An 18433-nucleotide genomic window follows, 5' to 3' on the forward strand; every position below is an offset into this window, starting at 1 on the left:
CTTGGGGCTGTGCCCACTGCCCTGGGGAGCCTGGTCAGTGCCAACCAGCCTCTGGGGGAAGAACCTTTGCCTGAGATCCAACCTGACCCTGCCCTGACACAGCTCCAGCCATTCCCTGGCTGCCGTCCCTGGTCCCCCCAGAGCAGAGCTCAGTCCCTGCCCCTCCTCTGCCCCTGCCCAGGCAGTTGTAACTGCAGTGAGGTCTCCCCTCAGTCTCCTCTTCTCTTCCAGAGATAAGATCCCCCCCCCCCACTGTGTTAAAAGGCATCAGGCAAACACCACAACCTCTTAAGAGGCCTTCAGCCCCACCTGGACTTGGAACTCACTGCTCTCCAAAGGAATCATGGAATTATAGAATGGTTTGGGTTGGAAGGGACCTTAAAGGTCCAACCTCTATGCCATAGGCAGGGATGCCACCCACTAGATCATGTTGTTCCATCCAACCCGGCCTTGCACACCTCCAGGAAGCTTCTTTTGCTCACTGTTTCTTGGGATTTAGAGTGGAATTATAGTTATGAGGACTAGGAGAAAGCCTCTGAGGAAAGGACACTGAGGACTGGCTAAATTCACCCTTTTAAGTTCACCTCCTGTCTGTGTCCTACAGTGTAGCACAAAGATTTTTGTCCAGTTGTGATGTGCTCCAAGTCCCTTCATGGGGAAGGCACTCAGCAAACAGCAGGGGACAGGAAATGGAAGCTGCTTTTACACCCCTACCCATAACAGAGAACTCTAATGGCACTGTGGTCATCACAAAAAGCATCTCTTTCAGCTGTAGGGCAAGTACAGGCTGTAAAACCCATGTTCACACTGAAGCAAAACCAGACCTAACACCTCCAGCCCTACAGAGTGCCACGATGCTCCAAACCAGACTGGTTTCAACCCCAAAACTAGAGCTGAACCAGCTCCTGCTTTACTGGGCTTGGTAGGTCCTGGTTTTACATCAGAAATCAGTTCATTTTTCAGAACCAATCTCAAGGAGGGGGAAGGATCAGCAGGAAAGCAGGGGCAGGGCTGCAGTGAGGAATCCAAGTGAGTGCATTCCCTGCTCTGGCTGCTCTTGCAGTGCACTTTGCTTCTGTTGGATCATCTGTTTTGTGCACAAATGTCTGACCTGCACCACAGAAGGCCATGGGAACACTGCCATTTCACCCTGGGGGTGGAAGTTTCAGCTCCAAATTTGCTAATCTGCCAAACACATTCCTCTTGGCCCTGTATGTGTTACAGACCAATGGCTTTGCAACAGAATTGTTAAAGCCTTTTTGCTGTTTAGTCACCAGTTGGCACCTCTGAGACTTAGGGAGACACACAAGCACTCCTGGACTTCAAAGGCAAGTCCAGTCCTGTTTTCTATTCCTGTATTACCTGAGAAGAGGTGACAATGTTTTTTTCCCCCTAGAAATCTCCTGTTATTTGAAGCTGTTCAACAAATAGTTGGTGCAAATCTGCTGTAGAATTGTGCTGTGGGTTCCCTGCCAACCATTTGCAATGGGTATTTGATCACTTGGTGTTTGGGATTTGTTGCTTCATCTGCACACTGAGCAGCTCCATCACCTCGTTGTGATCCAGTTCTGTCTCAGCTCCCCCAACAAATTATTCTGCCCCTTCCTCAGCTGAATTCCATCTGCTCACCACAATCAATATCATCTCCTTAGCTGAAACAAAACCCAGTTTAGAAACATTTAAAGTAATCCTAGCAGAGCCCAAGCTGGGAATCAAAGTACAGAGGAACTAAAGTGGCTCCTGTTTGCCATCATGCCATTCACTCTGCTAAAATATGGGATCCCTCCTTGTCACCTCTCTGGCTGCAAACTCTGCAGAGTGAAGGCTGTCACCTACTATTCCATGTTTTTAGTACTCTGGTACAGTGTGGCCTTACCTCAAATTGATTGCCAGACCCTCCTGTAACGCAAATGAGCAGCAACATTTCCATCAATCAAACCTCACCCAAATGCATTTGTGTGGGAAACCAAAAAGAACAGATGAGAACATGATTGATTTGAAAAGCTGCTGAGAAGTAGGGTGAGAACATTGCTGTCAGCAAACCATTCTGCGGGAACGGGACAGGAGAAATGATGAGACACAGCAAAATCTTCTCGTAGAGTTTAAATTAGAAAAACATCTGTTTAAAGGAAATATCAATGCTCATTTAGCTTTCACTTTGCAGAGCTGCTCTGTGGGCTCAGCCATCAGATTAGTTGCCAAATAAAAGGGATTCTTCCAGTTTTTCCCCCCATAAGTTCCTGTGAGAAGATATGGAAGCAGAGTCACAGCTGATCCCAGGAAAACGTGGACACAAACCCCCACCTGTCGCTCGGAGGTCTTTCAGCTTCTCAAAATCATCATCAAAGTTGGCAGATGTCTTGTCCTCATCTGTGTCTGACCTAGTGGCATCACCCTGCAGAGAGGAGGGGGATAATTAACAGACATGATAATTTGGATTACTCAGCACCTCTGTTCCCAACAGTCAGTTTAAGAGCGGCCCCAAGGAATGACCCCAGGCAAGTCCCTCTTCTATATTTTGATTAATTTTCACACTTGGACAGGAAGGAGGCTGATGTGGCTGTTCCTGCCATGTCGTGTTTCCTACCTGCACCAGCCTCCTGGAACAGTGATTCCCAGAGAACACCAAAATGCAGCTGCAATCACAGGAGTGACCACGAAACACTGGCATGGTGGGGTTCCATGTTTGCACTCCCCATGATCCCAGCTGAAAGCACTTGGGGTTTGATGTCAAAGGATGCTGAAGGATTTTTCTTCTTGATTTGACAGCCCTGTAAATTTGACTTAGATCTGAATATCCAGCCCTGCTTTGCTTCCTTCAGGCCGGCTGGTAACCGAGATGGTACTGGGAAATCTCTTGGCAATGCTGAGGCAGAGGGAATGAGGCAGCACAGAGAACAGCCAACCACCCTCACCCTGGCTTTCCTCCTGAAAGTCCAGTTAATTTTCCCTTTCAAACATATCTACCACCAAAAATGATCAGCCTGGGACAGAAGAACTTCTCCTTGCTGTGGGAGAGATTCCAGCAGCAGACCGTTGGCTTCTCTCTGGCTGGATTCATCAAGGTTGCAGAAAATGTGTGCAAATTGATAGCAAATGGTTGGATTAAAGCAGCTGATCCCAGAAGAAGGAGCACAGTTCCCTCACTGATGCCTGAACAAATCACCACAGTTTCTGGAGACACAGCGCTGAAGTGGCAGTGAACTTAATTTCGTCTGTGATGGATTGCAAACTGGTGCAGCCAAGCAGCCAGGATGACTGAAAGGCTTGAGCTCCCTTATTCATCTTCTCTGTTTTAGAGCAGAAACACCAGCAGATGAAAGATTTGCATGATTTCAGAAGGTTTGTCTGCTTTCCCAGAGCAGCTCTGGGGTAGATTTCAAACTGACACCGGAACAGTGTAAGCACAAATATGCAATTATGGTCCTGTTTGAAGTCTGGCTGCTTGTTGGACTGAGCACAAATGTACTAAAAATGGGTTTGTGGCCATTTAAGCCTGTTCTCTTCTAGGCATACTCCTGGTAGACTTGCTCCACAGGCAGAGCAGAACGTGGGATCAAGCTGAGACCGTGTCCTGAGATTCACAGGGCAATTTTTTTGTCCTTGCTGAGACACTGCTGATGGTTCTGAGTTCAGAGCAGCTCTAACCTGCACCCTCTCAGCTGCACAAGTCTCCCAGGAGTCACTCTACAGTTAAGTAAGAGAAAAAGGGAGAAGTGCCCTCGGTGTCTTAGTGAGTGTTAAGAACAACCCCCTGTCAGAGGGCAAAGTCAAAGTGGACAAAACAAGAATTCTGCCATACTCCCAACCGACCAACAGAACCAGGGATGACAAAAGAAAACCCAGCTCCACTGATACTTCTTCCCAAAGCTGCCCAATGAGGCTGTAAACATCTTTGGTTCCCAGCCAGAGCTGGGACCCTGAGCAACCTGGTCTAGTGAAGGGGGCTGGAACCAGATGAACTTTAAGGTCCCGTCCAACCCAAACCACTCCAGGATTCCATGATTTATAAGTGAAAGGCTTGGTAGCTGAAATCCAGCCCTGAGAAGGGTTTTCTGCAGCACAGCTGATTCCTCTCTCCCAGACGACTGACAAGCCCACGGGCTCCATGTCAGGGTTTACAAGAACTGGGAGTGGAGGGCAAAATGTGCCCTGCAAATGTCATGCCCATGGTTGGTGGCCTTTTCAGAGGTAGTGCTGAGTGAGTAATACAAGCTTTGCAATCCAGTGCTTACACACATTTAAATCATGGTCCAAAACAGCTCTGAAAGGAACCATTAAGCCTGAGCTTAAAGCCCAGCCATTTGTCTGGCTCAGTGATCAGGCACTCAGAGGGTTCTGCACTCAGAGGTTGCCCCTTCCTGGCTTCACATGAGCACGTCATGAACTTCCAGGAGGGCAGGTAAGGAATGGGATCTGTTCTGTACAGAGATACCTGCAGGCTGCCAGGCTGCTGAGCAGAGAAAACTTTCTTCTGCCTTAAAGCATCATCCTGAATATCTCAAAATTTAATGTTTCAAGCCTTGAAATGCAGCTTTTGAACAGCTGGGCTACTTGTGCTGCTGTGCAAATAACACAGGAGAGACAGAGTCCCAAGGGAAGGCTTGGACTGAGACCCAGTTCACATCCTGCCTGGTCCACATGACTGGAACTGGCTAAATATAAGGTCTTCCATAGAGTAGAATATATATATATATGCATAGAATAGATTATAGAATATGGAATATAGAATAGAAGGCCTGAGGTTTGCCATAAAGAAACACAAAACACAGGATATATGGGAGACTTGCTGAGTAAAATTACTCCTAAACTATTTCTTCTGTGTCACACAACAGACCCTGGAGCAGATCAACCAAAATCCTGGTCTCCTCAGTCCCATGACACACCCAGTGGGCCTTAATTACCAAGATTGATTCGCAAGAGCTTCACATGTCCAGCCCAGCTCATCCACACCCCTCAACTTTACATTTTGGGCTGTTTGCACGGTGGGATATTGCACTGACACAGACCCATCCCTGCAGGTGTGTCAGTGCTCTCCTTCCCTCTGCTCCCACCTCTCACCTCTGCCTGGAATCCCTCCACCAGGATGGCAACGAGGAGGTTGAAGAGGACGTAATTCCCGAAGGTCATCAGGGCCACGAAGTACAGAGCTGCCCACGAGGAGGTCGAGGCCATCCCGTTGTACAGGACCACGTTCCAGTCCTCCTGAGTGAGGATCTGCAGGGAAGGAAGAGGGAAGGCTCTAATTACTCCTCCCATGACATTCAAGCACTGTCTCAGCCATTTCTTCCCCTGCTTTTGACCTTTTCTGAGCGTAATCACTCGCAGGTCTCACGAGAGGAGGCAGCAAAAATGTCCTTTATTTAGATCTTCACATGAGAGCTCTCTCCTGGCCAAACTCCCCTCTGGCACTCAGAGGACTAGTTCAGATCCCAGATATCATAACATGAAGGATGTACTCATCCTAATCCCATTATTTCGTGGAGGTATTGCCTCCTTTGATAACCATCAGCAGATAACAGACCTGAGGCCACAGATCTTGTCTCCTTTCAGGCTGCTCTTTATAAGGCAACTGGAGCTGAAGGAAAGGGTAAGGGACAAGATATTTGATGGGATAAATGACACTGGGTGGCTCAAGAAATTCAGGGAAGCAAAGTGGTTTCCTTTAGGTAAAAGCACTGACAAGCTGGGCAAAAAAACCCCTACACACATCCTCGCAAAAAGCCTTGCTCCAAGGGGTTTTCTCAGAGCTTTCCTGGAGCTCAAAAATCCCGGGGCCTAAGCAAAATGGATGACAGATTCGTGTTCCACATTAACTTGTGCTTGCAGTGAAAACGGCCTCAAACCCTCCTGCAAACAAGGCAGCTTTGGGGAGACAGGGCTGAATTCAGCTGCACTGAGTCATGTCACTCAATACCCTTCACGGGACACAGGACTGAGCCCTTGTGCTCTGTGCCAACTGCAATTCCCAAGGGAGTGCCAGGATAAATCCAGAAATCCATGTGTTGGTGAGAGAAAAACGTGAACCTCTGAGGCTGCTGCTGATTTGCCTTTGCTCCTTTGCAAGAAGTTCTGTTTTTCACAGTCCTATTTTTCTCCACACTGGTTTCCACCTTGAATGATGCTGTGGTGAACACTTACCCTGTGCTAAGAAACTTGGCTTAATGTTATTTACACCGTGCTCCACTTGTAGCACTGGGGCTCTAAAGTCTGAGCCTTGAAACAGAAAAGACTAATCTTTGTATTAAAATTGTCCTTGAGATAGCAGCTTATTGTGGAATAATAATAGTAATTTCAGGCACAAACCAGATCTTGGCTGCAGAGGAAACACAGTTTTTTACATAAAGACTTTCTCAGCACCTCCAGCTCTGATTTGTGACAGTATTTGGCACTCCCAGTTACGGGAAATTGTTTGCAAAGTGCATTTTTGGGGCAGTGCAGGTGAGTAAGGAGACAGAGGTCTGCAGAACAGGGGCAGAATAAGCAGCAGACTGTGGGTCTTGATATTATTGATTATATAAAAGGAAAATAAGGGTGGATTTCCTTCTTCTTTTGCTTACAAGAGACATGCACAGCGCTGATTTTAGCAGATTGCTTCTTTGTCAGGGCTTACAGACACAGAAACACAATCTCTCTTCCCTAATAACTAAACTTGACACTTATTGGAATAGTTCTGTGAAATAGAAAGTCCACATGTTCCACATTAAAACTCCCCCAAGGACCCAGAGCTTACCTGAAATACAGTGACAATGGCCCAAAGCAAGGAATCAAAATTCTTCCTGTCTGGAACTGTGTCTCCTGTATCAGTTTTCAGGCTGAACTTGCATCCAAAAAGATGCATGCCAAGGATGCTGGAGAGGGGAGAGGAGAGAAGGGAGGGGGAGAGGAGAGAAACATTACTGTGGCAAATACAGTTGCAGGGAGGATTGCAGTGATTTTTTTGGACACTTTTCCCCTCCCAGTGTTTTGGGTGCTGGTGGAATCTCCTGGGAAGACGGGATCTGCTCCAGCACTGCCATGATCACTGCTCAGACCCTGCAATTTGGTTCTTCTGTGCCACATTTCATTACAATTTTCGACACTAAAGGGACCTCCTTCTCCTAGAAAATGACAAACCATGTTGCCAGCTCCCTAATCCAACTGGTTTCCAACAAAAGGGTCTTAAGGAGCATTACAGGGTCAAACAGACCAATGCCTTGGGGTCTGCACAACCTCCATCCCAAATATAACACTGGTACAGTCCAGTAGTGACAGTGTCCTCTGGCACAGCTAAAGGAGCCTCTCAGGGACCCAAGGAGCAATTGTTGCCTGTTTGTGATCCTTATCCACCTATAGAATTAGAGAACTGCAGGAAAAACAGACTGAAAAGGAGTAAACAGTCTGTTGTGAGCAGTTCTACCCCCAGGAGCCTGCAGTGTCCCATTATTCCAACCCCACGTCCCTTAACCAAGCTGGGCAATCGATCAGAGAAGAACTGCAAGCCTCTGGTACCTGAAGATGAAGATGAAGAGCATGAGCAGCATGCAGAAGGTGGCCACATTGTCCATGGTCTTCATGAGCACCACGAGCTGGCGGCGCAGGGCGGGCATGAACCGCACCAGCTTCAGCACCCGGAGCAGCCGGAACGTCCGGAGCACGGACAGGCCCCCATCCGACTGCCCAATGATCTCCCAGACACTGCAGGAACACGGGACAACAGCTGGAACCAGCAGCACCACCTGGGGGAAGCCCTGAGGGTGGTTTTCCTACAGGGTTTCCTACAGGGATCATGCCTTTCAAGCCCCACGGGAGTGTTTCTTTGCCTGTTCCTTTGTTGCTTCTGGAAAACACCTTCGCTCCCAGTTCACCTTCACGTGCACAACTTATCTCCATCACAGCTGGATTTTGATTCTTTAATTCCCTGGTTTTCTGTGGTTCTTCACAGCACATCCCCTGCCAGGCTGCACCACTCCAGCCTGTCCCAAGCCCACACACAGAACATGGATCACGGTTTGCACCATGAACATCCAGAGGGATTTACATCTGCTGGAGGGGGTTGGTTTCATCAGGCCACAGAATGACCTGTGTTTTGGGTCTCTGTTGCTCCTCCCTGCTCTGAATCAAAGGGATGGGCCAAGGGAAGCCAACAGCACTATCCTGGTTTGCATCTGTGTCTCCCTTGAATTCTCTGCCCCAAATTACTGACCAGCACTGCTGGAAAGAATCCCAGCTCTGAGGGGTGCACAAGCTCTCGCTCACGTGCTGTGGCACCCCTAGTTTAGGCTGGGACAGTGTCCCCTGGGAGGGGACAGCAGAACAGTGCCCTCTTTCCCTCCTGCTTCCCCCATTCCAGCCTGAGTTGTGTTAATTTGGGACAGGGAGGGCACTCTGCTGGGATATGGACACTCACTGCTCTCCTTTCTTAGGACCAGCCACTCTGCACTTCGGTGGAAAATCACCCCCAGTGCCAGATGTGTGGCATAAATAGACTTTGTTCTCCATCTGCCAGGTCCATTTACTTTGGACAGCCCTTCTAAACAACAGGGATCTAAAATGCCAGCACAATTATAGAACATCCCAGCCCTGGATTAACACATGTCACCTCATTCCTGCTCCCCATCCCACTCCCCAACTGGGCTGAGCCCTCAGAGAAGCAGAGAAAGAACCAGCAGTGACCTGATGACAACGATGATCCCGTCGAAGATGTTGTAGGGGTTCTTGATGTAGCCAAAGATGCCAAAGGCAAGGAGTTTCAGGAGCATCTCCAGGGCAAACATGCTGGTGAAGACAATGTTGCTGATCTCCAAGGCATTGGTCAGCTCATCTGGCTACGGGGCAGAAAAGCAACAGGGTCAAAGAGATGCACAGAGGAAACGGGAAAGGCTGGAATGTTTCTCCCACTGGGATTTGTGATAATGAAGCACAAATGCTACACCTTCCCATATTCCTCTTGGAAAGCCATGGAGGCAGATAAATGTCTGAGGGGAACAGCAGACAAACCTCATGGATGGTCCCTGTGAGTCTTAGTGGAAACACAGAATCCCAGCCCGGTTCTGGAGCAGCTGCAGAACAACTGTGCCCACTGCATGGGCCCAAAAAATTAAAGCTTTCCAAGATATAATTATCCAGGTGAATGGCTGGTGTGGCTTCTAAGCTTCTGTCTGGACTCACATGGGTCAGGTTGTTTTTACTGCACTAACCCCAGCAGAACTTTATGGATAATGCAGTATCCAAACCAGGACCACTGGTTTGGATAGGTGAATATTCACATTAAACTGACATTAAAACAAAGTATTTTTCTTCCAGATATCTCTTAAGATAATTAGGCAAACAAGTGTCAGTGAAAGTCAGTAGGATCAATAGTTTTATGTCCCTTGAGATATTTGTCTCCCTTTGGAAACTGTCCCCAAAAGATCCAAAATGATCTTTCCTTCTGAAGCCCTGGTTAGTAACACAGAGCAGATTTAGTTCAAGCGACAGCAGTGTGGACCTGAGAGTCAGGATTCCCTCCAGGATCAGTGTGGGTTTCTCTGAGTTTACAAGGCTTCATGCAAGATTTTTCCATTCCCCTCCTCTGTCACCAGCACCAAATTACCTTGGGCTACAATCCTGTTTTCAGACAGAGCCTGAGATCTTCTTTTCCTGGCAAGTGCAGCAGTGTCTGTCCAGCCCTCAGGCTCTGGCACAGCAGGGACAGACACAAAAGGAAGGATGGGGTTGGCCCAGTCCCTGGAGCTGCTCCCTCAAACAGCACCAGGCTCTGTAACGTGCATTTCTACATTTCTAGTTCAAGGCTTGTTCCTTTGCAAGAGAAAATGAGTCTTTTTCATTTCCTTTTCCTCAGTGTAATAACATTGTCTAGGAAAAGGTGTGATTTTCATATCTGACTCATCTCCTGGACTGACAATGGTTTCCTTTATTCCCTGTCCCTCATCAGACATCACGGTAAGAACTGGCTGTTTCTTGGGGACGTTGTTGCACTATCTGAGGGTCCGAAGGGAGAGACCATTGTAATACTGTGGCACCACCACATTTAACTCCACACTCTGCAAACCAAACCCTTGGCAATGGAAGGAGAGGGTGAAAGAGTTAACTGGACTGCAAGAAGAGCCCAGACATCCCCTCCTACAGGCAGTGCCAACCTGTGGGCTGCTAATGAACCATCACTCACTGCTAAATCTCTTTATGCAACAGTCTGTCTGCTGCTCAACCATTTATCCAGGGAGAAAGCACTGAGAGCTCAGTCCTCATGGTTACAGTCCATACACACCAATTCCCAAGGGACACCAGAGGAAGGACTGTGCCATTTTCAGTTCTTCAGTCTCCAGGAAACATGTGAGCAGCAGAATCACCTGCCCGCCCTCCTCACACCTTCCTCCTGCAGGGAGGGGATTCCTACCCTTACATCCACCCCATTCCCTTCCCTGATGGTGCCAAAACATCCTGGGCAGCAATGAAACATCCCTCAGCAATGAAAACACAGCTGAAGAAAAGGGGTGCTCTGGGGTGGCATTGAACCAGAGCCCCAACAGAGACTGAGCTGGAACAGCCCCGTGGGCTCCCAGGAGCCTGAAAGTCACAGTGGGGACAGGGGACACAGTCATTGTAAGTCACAGTGGGGTCAGGACACCACACTCACAGTGTCCTCCAGCTGTTGGTCAGGACCTGGCATGCTTGGTGGGGTCAGACAAGGGCAATTCTGACCAGCAGCAAAATAACTTGATAAATTCTTGTGTCCCTCTGGCAGCAGATTGAGAGCTCTGGGACAGGCTGTGACTGAGAGTGTGATTGCCAGTGGGACAGGGTGTTCAGGGCAGGCTGGGGATGGCTTGTTAGAGTGTTGAGGCTGGGAAATTAGTGACAATCATCAGCAAGGAATCACACATCATTAAGGCTGGGGAAAAAACCCTCTCAGATCATGGAGTCCAACCATTAACCCAACACTGATGGGAAGTCATTCTCAGAGCTATCACCAAAAAAAGCGTGTCCTCCTTGAAAAGACTGAGCTGAACAAACCTAACAACACCCTGAGGCAAATAAAAAGAATTTGTAGGTTGTTATTCTCTAAAATCCCAATTTTTCTAAGCCAAGGTCGATATTTTTCTGTGGCCTGTTGAGCACGTGGCATCTGCCAATGTCATTGCCTGAACCGATTTACCAATTTCCTCTGACAATTTGTGCCCTTATTGTTTTGTCTCCAGCACCGTGACTTTTGTTTTGTACACAAGTTCAGGGAGTGCAGGAGAAAAGCTGCAGTGATCTGTCAGGGGAGGGGAGAGAGGGGAAGCAGAGGACAGGGAGGTGGCCCAGCTGAGGTCACCGGGAGCCGTGACGAGGAGCTGACCCAGCAGATCGGAGCCCGAGGCAAGGCTGATGGACAGCAGGCACTGCAGAGCCAACCTCGGAGCAGGGATCTTCATTATCCTTCAGGGATCATGTGTGGTGTGAGGCAGAGCTAACAGGGTGACAAGGACTGCTGTCAGGAGGGATGTTGGAGCAGGGGCACGGAGGCAGGACAAGGATGGATGGCCCTGAGCGCCGGCCAAGCCGCTGCCGGGAGCTCTCGGATTATTGGAGTGGAAGCTGAACAGCAGATGAGCCAAACACCCAGTGCTGCAGCCTTCAAGTGTAATGACCTTCTCTCGACACCAACCGGAGCCCGGAAAACACTCCATGGATATTTTTATGCCTCATGAAATGGTTTATTGCTCACAGCAAACATTTCCCGCTCCTCTCGCTCCCCGATGAGCAAAGATCCAGGAGGAGGGTCAAGGAAGAGCCACTCAAAAGCCAAGATGGATGTGGCCATCCCCCTGGAGCCAGCCACTAGGAGACACTGTTGTTTTGTTCAAATTGAAGCCAACCCCAGAGCAGGAATTTTTTCCAGGAGTCTTTTTCTATGGGTAAAACAAACCGTTGATTCGCTGAAAACAAAACTTCTCATGACGAGGATTATTTTTGTCCAACTTCCTGGTTGGAAGATAATGAAGTTGCAACAAAATTTAAAAATTAGTGAAATGTCCATTTCGACCTTCTCAGAAAAGGAAATTTCAGGCTTTTGGCTTGAGAGGTGGTTGTGTCATGAAATGCAACTTCCTTTCTAGCAAGGAATGGTTAACGAAGCTTGGCAGTAAAATGATGCACTTCCAGGAGAGCAGTTCTAAAGGGGGTTTTTTGCCATTTTTTTTGTAAATCTTAACAACTTTTACAAACTATTTGCTCACCATTGGGCTCCAAACTGCATCAGGGAAAAATTCCCTTTTCAAACTCAGTGTGAGAGAGCATGACCCCTCATCAAATTGGGCATCTCCACATCTTTTGCTGCTGCAAATATTGATCTTCACATCAGTCCAGGTCTTCAGAGCCAGGCCAGGCCAGGTCAAAAGGCAACCAGGTGGCATTGCAGGAGGATACAAAATGCTCAGGAATCCCCACAGTGGATGGAATATGGGATATGCAATATGGGCAATGCTGTCCCACTGGTACAAGGGTCCACAGTGCCAGATGAGGGGGCTGGATCGGGAATTGCTGGAGACAACCAGCAAAAACGAGCACAGAGAGTGGGTTAACCCACAAGTCCCACTGGCAGGTCGCAGCAAACATTCAATAAAGGTTCAGGTTTGAGGATAAACTTTATAGATTTCAGATTCAAATTCCCATCTTTTGGCTGCAGGAGTTAAGTTTCCCACTATTCAAGGGAAGGGGGATCAATCTGTGAGATTTCAGCATCCTTGAATCTGAGTTTAAAGGAAGAGCAAGCCTCGACTGCAGGCAAAACACGTCCCACCTCCGCTCACTCTGAAGGCCATATTTATGCTGCAGAATGTTTCAGCAATTCAAAACTATGCTTTTATTAGGGACAAACCTCAAATGTTTCAGCAGTTCATTCTGAGTTCAGATAAACAGACCAAAAAAAAAAAAAAAATAATAAAATCCTTTCCTAAATAGTTTAGGCCTGAAAACCTCACAAGGCCAGTCTCTTTCTGAGAATCTGATACTCCCGGTTTTAGCAAGGCGCAGCACAACCCCCCCAGAGCCTTCCTGGAATCAAGAAATTCAATAAAAGAGAAACCCATAATGGTCAAATTATTGATGGCTCCTACAGGCAGAGAATGAAGAACGGGAGTGGGACTTTGCAGCCTTAGATTCTCTTTGTGCAACTGAATTACAGCAGTTCTTCAAGGAAGATCATCTCTTTGTGCCTCTTTTCCCTCTTTCCCATCTTCCCCCTCATCTCTTTTGACTGCTGCATCCACAACCACCTATTTTACATAATTTAGGCTCAATCCCCAGCAGGACACTGTGGCTGGGGCACCTTTTTGCTCCGAGACTGAGGAGAAATAATCACACTTGGATTAAACTGGAGAAAAGGGCTGTGGGGCACCTTGTCCTTCCTGCTGAATGAACAGGGAATGAAGTTTCCAGAGTGAAAGATGTGCTTTGCTCCAGAAATCCCTCCCCAAAAGCCATGGCAGCTCCTGAGCTGGGAGAGCCGAGGCTGGCAGAGCCACGAGGAGCAGTAAACAAACCCTGGACATTTAGTCTCATAAACATCCTTTGCACTTGGGCTGTTTTTTTTCCTCTAGTCCTGAGCCTAAAGCTGTCAATGGGATTTTGAGCACTTGTTTATGTTGGCTTTTCTACTTTACATTTTTAAGCTGAGCCTGCAGAGACTCTGACCAGGCAGAGCAATGAACTGTCAATGTGCTCTTTGCTTCTGGACACTCCATATTGTCTCTCCTCACCTCACTTTTGAGCAATCACAATTTTCCAGTTACCAGGTATTCCACTGCAACAGATTTCACCTGTCTGCAGTCCCTGGGATCATCCCTATTTCACAGAATTAAAACCCAAAGGGAAGGCAGGAGAGGCAGGGAGCAGGGGACAAGGCATCCAGGGACCTTACAGACCTCAGTCCTATCCCTGCCACGGGCAGGGACACCTTCCACTAGCCCAGGTTGCTCCAAGCCCCGTCCAGCCTGGCCTTGGACACTTCCAGGGATCCAGGGGCAGCCACAGCTTCTCTGGGCAACCTGTGCCAGGGCCTCCCCACCCTCCCAGGGAACAATTTGAACATTCCCTGGATGAGAAGGGAAGGAGAGAAGCAACATCTCCCAAGCAGGGACTCGATACAGCCACAGTTCCAAGCAGAAGAGACAAGGCTACCCTACACTCTGCAGGCTGCTTGTTTTTATTTACAGCTCCTTCATTCCAATGCCCCAGGAGCAGTCTGGGAATAGGTCCTCTTGGAGAGAGTTTCAGGAGCCAGGGGGTCAGGGTGGAAGCAGAGCTGTCAGGGAATGGAAGTGACACCCCAGCAAATGTGAAGGCTACATTCTGACCTTTATTTTTCTCCCCTTCTCTTGCTTGTCAAAGTCTAACCCGAACAATTCTGATATTTCTAAGGCAAGTGAACAACCAACCAAACAGAAAACCTCCAAGCAACTGCAGACCTGGCTTCTTCCTCCTCTGCATTCCCTGCCCTTAAAAAACAGGAATGATGCAAGTGGGCCTTTCAACTTCTGCATTTGAAAACATTTCCTGTGTAAACCATTTTGATGTAGTTTATTTACTACAAGACTGGACTCTTACTGTTGTAACATCAACTTCAAACCAGTTTAGTCAATCTACACTGAGTTCCAACCACAGAAATTGCCTTCCTTTCATGTGATATAACTTCTACTAGGAAAAAGGGTTTGGATGGTGTTCTCCCATGCACATGAGAGCAGTTCAAAGTTATTTATGCTCTTTGGCCTTGGAAAGGGATCAGGGATTTGAAGCAGGATGCCCCAGCTCCAAGAAGACTGCCCTGGTCACAAAGACCTTTGCTATTCTGAGGTGCCAACTGCCCCAAATTTAACAGCCAGCCACCACAACCTCCCAAACCACAAGCCCTGCTCAGGAAGGGTTTATCTGTCATTAATGTCTCTGCTAAAACTGTGACATGGAGGAGTTTGTGCTGGCTGATGAAAAAAGTGTTTTGCTGAGAGATTTCCAAATGGGCTCTGCTCAAAAGCAGGCTGGAAACAGAAGGAAAGAGAGATCTTGTCCTCACGCCTCCTGATGGATGTTCCCTCTCTGGCTTTGGAATTAAAAATGAGAATTTATTCTCTCAGTCACCTCTACTCTCAGGTTTTATGCCTTCCTCTAAACGGGATCCTTCATGTGGAGCGATAACAGTTTAATTGAAGATAACTGATGGTAATTTTTCCTCCTTTCAATTGACCTACTTGATCTCCTAATGCTCTCTGGAATTGCTTTTACCTGGCTGCTCCGTGGCATAAAAAGTCACAGCCAGTAATTCTGCCCCCAACTGCAGATGCCAAATGCAAACCATGCTGCTCCTTCCTGGAGCTGTAAAACAGGACAGGGCTGGAGGGAGGGAGGAGGCTGCACATGGGACACTCCAGCATTAAAATCAGAGCCAGCAGAGAGAATGTTATCCAGCAATGCCCATATTCCAGAGTCACACACTCCCTGAAATTTTTGTGTCAGTCCTTCAGGTTCCTTTGGCATTGGGATTGGGAAGAAATCCTTCCCTGGGAGGGTGGGGAGGCCCTGGCACAGGTTGCCCAGAGAAGCTGTGGCTGCCCCATCCCTGTCCAAGGCCAGGTTGGAGCAACTTGGTCTAGTGGAAGGTGTCCCTGCCCATGGCAGGGGGTTGGAATGAGATGGGCTTTAAGTTCCCTTCCAACCCAAACCATTCCATGACTCTCTGTCTCCTGGCTGGGAGTATTTTCTCCAGAAGAAACCCTGGATGCCACATTTTCACCTCTTGCAACACAAGCGACAGCTCAGAGAGAGTTTGTTCTGTGGGATAATCAACTCTGCTGTAGCTTCCTTAGGAAGCTTCCCAGGCAGAAGGTCCCACATGGCACAACATATTTGCAGTATTACTTTCCCATTTCTCAGTTTCATTCAGCAAAATGCAATTTCATTTCAAGCGACATTTCGACGCCAAGCAGGATTAGATCAACTGCTGCCTCCTCCACCCTCCTGAGGAAAGGACCTGGGCAATCTGAAGTCTTATCAGCAGTGGCACACAAAGCTAAAGCTACTGTTCTTGAAAAGTAGGCCAATCAACTGGATTATATCTTGATGGAGGATCACTTGGTGTGACAGATGGCTCAAAAAATAAGCCTTAAAATGAAAGAAAAACCCCAGACTATATAAAATAACTCCCCAAACCAGGCCAGAAGTGTTCAGGTTTAGTTATCAAACAAGAAGGCAGAGGAGGAAGGAGCCAGCTGTCCAAATAACCAGGAGGAATGCCTCCAGCAATGCACCAGAGCACTGGAATAGCTCACCCAGGAGAGATGCTCAAGCGTGGACTCTGCACACTGGTCACACCTGTCAGCCCTAATACACTGATTAGTGCCATGGAAAAACGGGAATATGCCTGAACCGAGGACAGGGAATGTCTCCTCACTGCTCCAGTGCTGGGTGCAAGCAACAACCCCCCTTCAGTCCCAGCAGGAATTGTCCAGGACACAGGACAGCACGTGTGTCCCTCAGCACCTCAGGAGGTGCCTCCAGCAACTTCTCTCTGCTCTGCACTGGGGTGGCCTCACCCTCAGTATTGGGGCAGCTTTGGGCACCACTGCATGAGGAAGATCTGAAGGCAGTAGAGAGAGTCCAAAGGAGGGCAATGAAGGTGGGGAAGGGCCTGGATTTGAAGACGTGTGAGGACACAGAGGGCACTTGGGGTGTTCAGCTGGAGAGGAGGAGACTGAGGGGAGACCTCACTGCAGTTCCAACTGCCTGGGGAGGGGAAGAGGAGGGGCAGGACTGAGCTCTGCTCTGGGAGGACGAGGGATGGGACCCAGGGAATAGCTGGAGCTGTGTCAGGGCAGGGGCAGGTTGGATCTCGGGAAAAGGTTCTTCCCCCAGAGGCTGGTTGGGCACTGCCCAGGCTCCCCAGGGCAGTGGGCACAGCCCCAAGGCTGCCAGAGCTCCAGGAGGGTTTGGATGATCCTCTGGGGCACAGGGGGTGACTCCTGGGGATGGTTCTGTGCAGGGCTGAGGGTTGGACTGGATGATCCCTGTGGGTCCCTTCCAGCTCAGCATGTCCAGTGATTCTGTGATTCCAGGAACAGGCCCAGTTCCTGGTCCCCCTTCCCTCTCCTCTTTGGCAGCTGTGAAACACGAGCAGGTTTCTCTCCACTGCCATCCCACCCCACATGGGTTTGGTTCCTTTAAGAGCCTCTGGCAAAAATCCAGGGAAATGACACAGCCTGACTCATTCCCATCCATATGCTGGTGGAGTCCTTCAGAGCCCCGGTGGATCCATGAGCCGTGACATCCCCGAGCAGGGCCTGTGCTCACTCCCATCCAATTTATCTGGCTTATCCCTCACCAGAAAAAAAACCTACACTCACGCAAGGAATTACAGCCACACCGCAAAGCTGTTTGTTCTTGACCACTATCTGTGCTGAACTCAATCACAAATGGCCAAAAATCATCAGCTTAATGCCCAAAAATCAGCTTTGTTTTGCTGGTTAAGCACAAAGTACCCATTTAAAAAAAAATAACGTGTCGTTCATACTGATTTGTTTTCCTTTTTATACACGTATTAAGAAATATATTTTTATATTTAGGCTGAAAATATCTTGTATTCCATACCGTTAACTAGAAAGAAGAGCTGCAGTCTACCTTTTCCTTTCAGATGGAAACTGAGTCACAAGATATCAGGAGCTGGAATATTTAAGAATAAGATACACACAAAGAATATGGAAATTTGGCACAGCCTCTTTCAGACAACAATGAACACAGAGACCCTGCCTTAGGGAATCTGCCCAGGAAATGAAGGTTAATCGTCGATTTTCTTTGCTAAAACCCTGCAGCCACATCCACTGAGGATGAACATGGAGAGAGTAAAGACCCGTTTCCAAACTCTTTGATGATACTTCAGTAATGATTCCATGATCTTTATCCCTATCCAAACCACTGGCTCAGTCTCTGATAACAGAGAGATCAAAGGGCGTTGGGTTGTCGTTAGCAGGCAAACTCAACAGAGGTTGTTTACTTCACCCGAGCTAATGGCACTGGAAATATTTAATCAAAAAATGGACACACTCTCTCTATTACTGCCAAGATGATTCAGAAGGGGCCACTTAAATCTATTCTGTCAAACCATTACTCATCCCTTGCTAATAGACCTTTATGGAGAGTCCCTTTGAAAAATGCACATTTGTGATCTGTGGGCTCTGCACTGGTACTGGGACATGAAGCACATCAGGAAAACATGACAGAGGGCTCTGATGGGAAGAACAATGTAGGGAATGTGTTTAGTCTGTCTCTGACAAAGACCTTGACTTAGTCAGCTTCTAAGCTCAGGGAGAGGAGCTGAAGTGGTTTGATGGGGAAATAAGTTCAAGGAGAGGGTAATTCTTCAGAAAAATGTGAGCAATTGTCTCCAACCTCCGAGTGCTGAGTGGAAGAGGGAAAGATTGAA

At 48.1% G+C, this 18433-nt stretch overlaps 1 protein-coding gene across 1 annotated transcript in view; it reads right to left on the reverse strand.

Moving 5' to 3' along the window:
• The window catches only part of CACNA1H (calcium voltage-gated channel subunit alpha1 H), a 133308-nt gene that overhangs the window by 40656 nt on the left and 74219 nt on the right, over nucleotides 1-18433 (reverse strand). Inside the window, exons 10-14 of the mRNA XM_027656503.1 lie at nucleotides 8656-8807; nucleotides 7492-7677; nucleotides 6734-6851; nucleotides 5062-5217; nucleotides 2305-2395 (exon numbers count right to left, since the gene is read on the reverse strand). Of these exons, the coding sequence (XP_027512304.1) occupies nucleotides 2305-2395; nucleotides 5062-5217; nucleotides 6734-6851; nucleotides 7492-7677; nucleotides 8656-8807 (703 nt within the window). The remainder of the gene's footprint in view (nucleotides 1-2304; nucleotides 2396-5061; nucleotides 5218-6733; nucleotides 6852-7491; nucleotides 7678-8655; nucleotides 8808-18433) is intronic.

This window comes from Corapipo altera, unplaced genomic scaffold (genome assembly GCF_003945725.1).
Source record: "Corapipo altera isolate COAL_440 unplaced genomic scaffold, ASM394572v1 104, whole genome shotgun sequence".
NCBI classification, from domain to species: Eukaryota; Metazoa; Chordata; class Aves; order Passeriformes; family Pipridae; genus Corapipo; species Corapipo altera.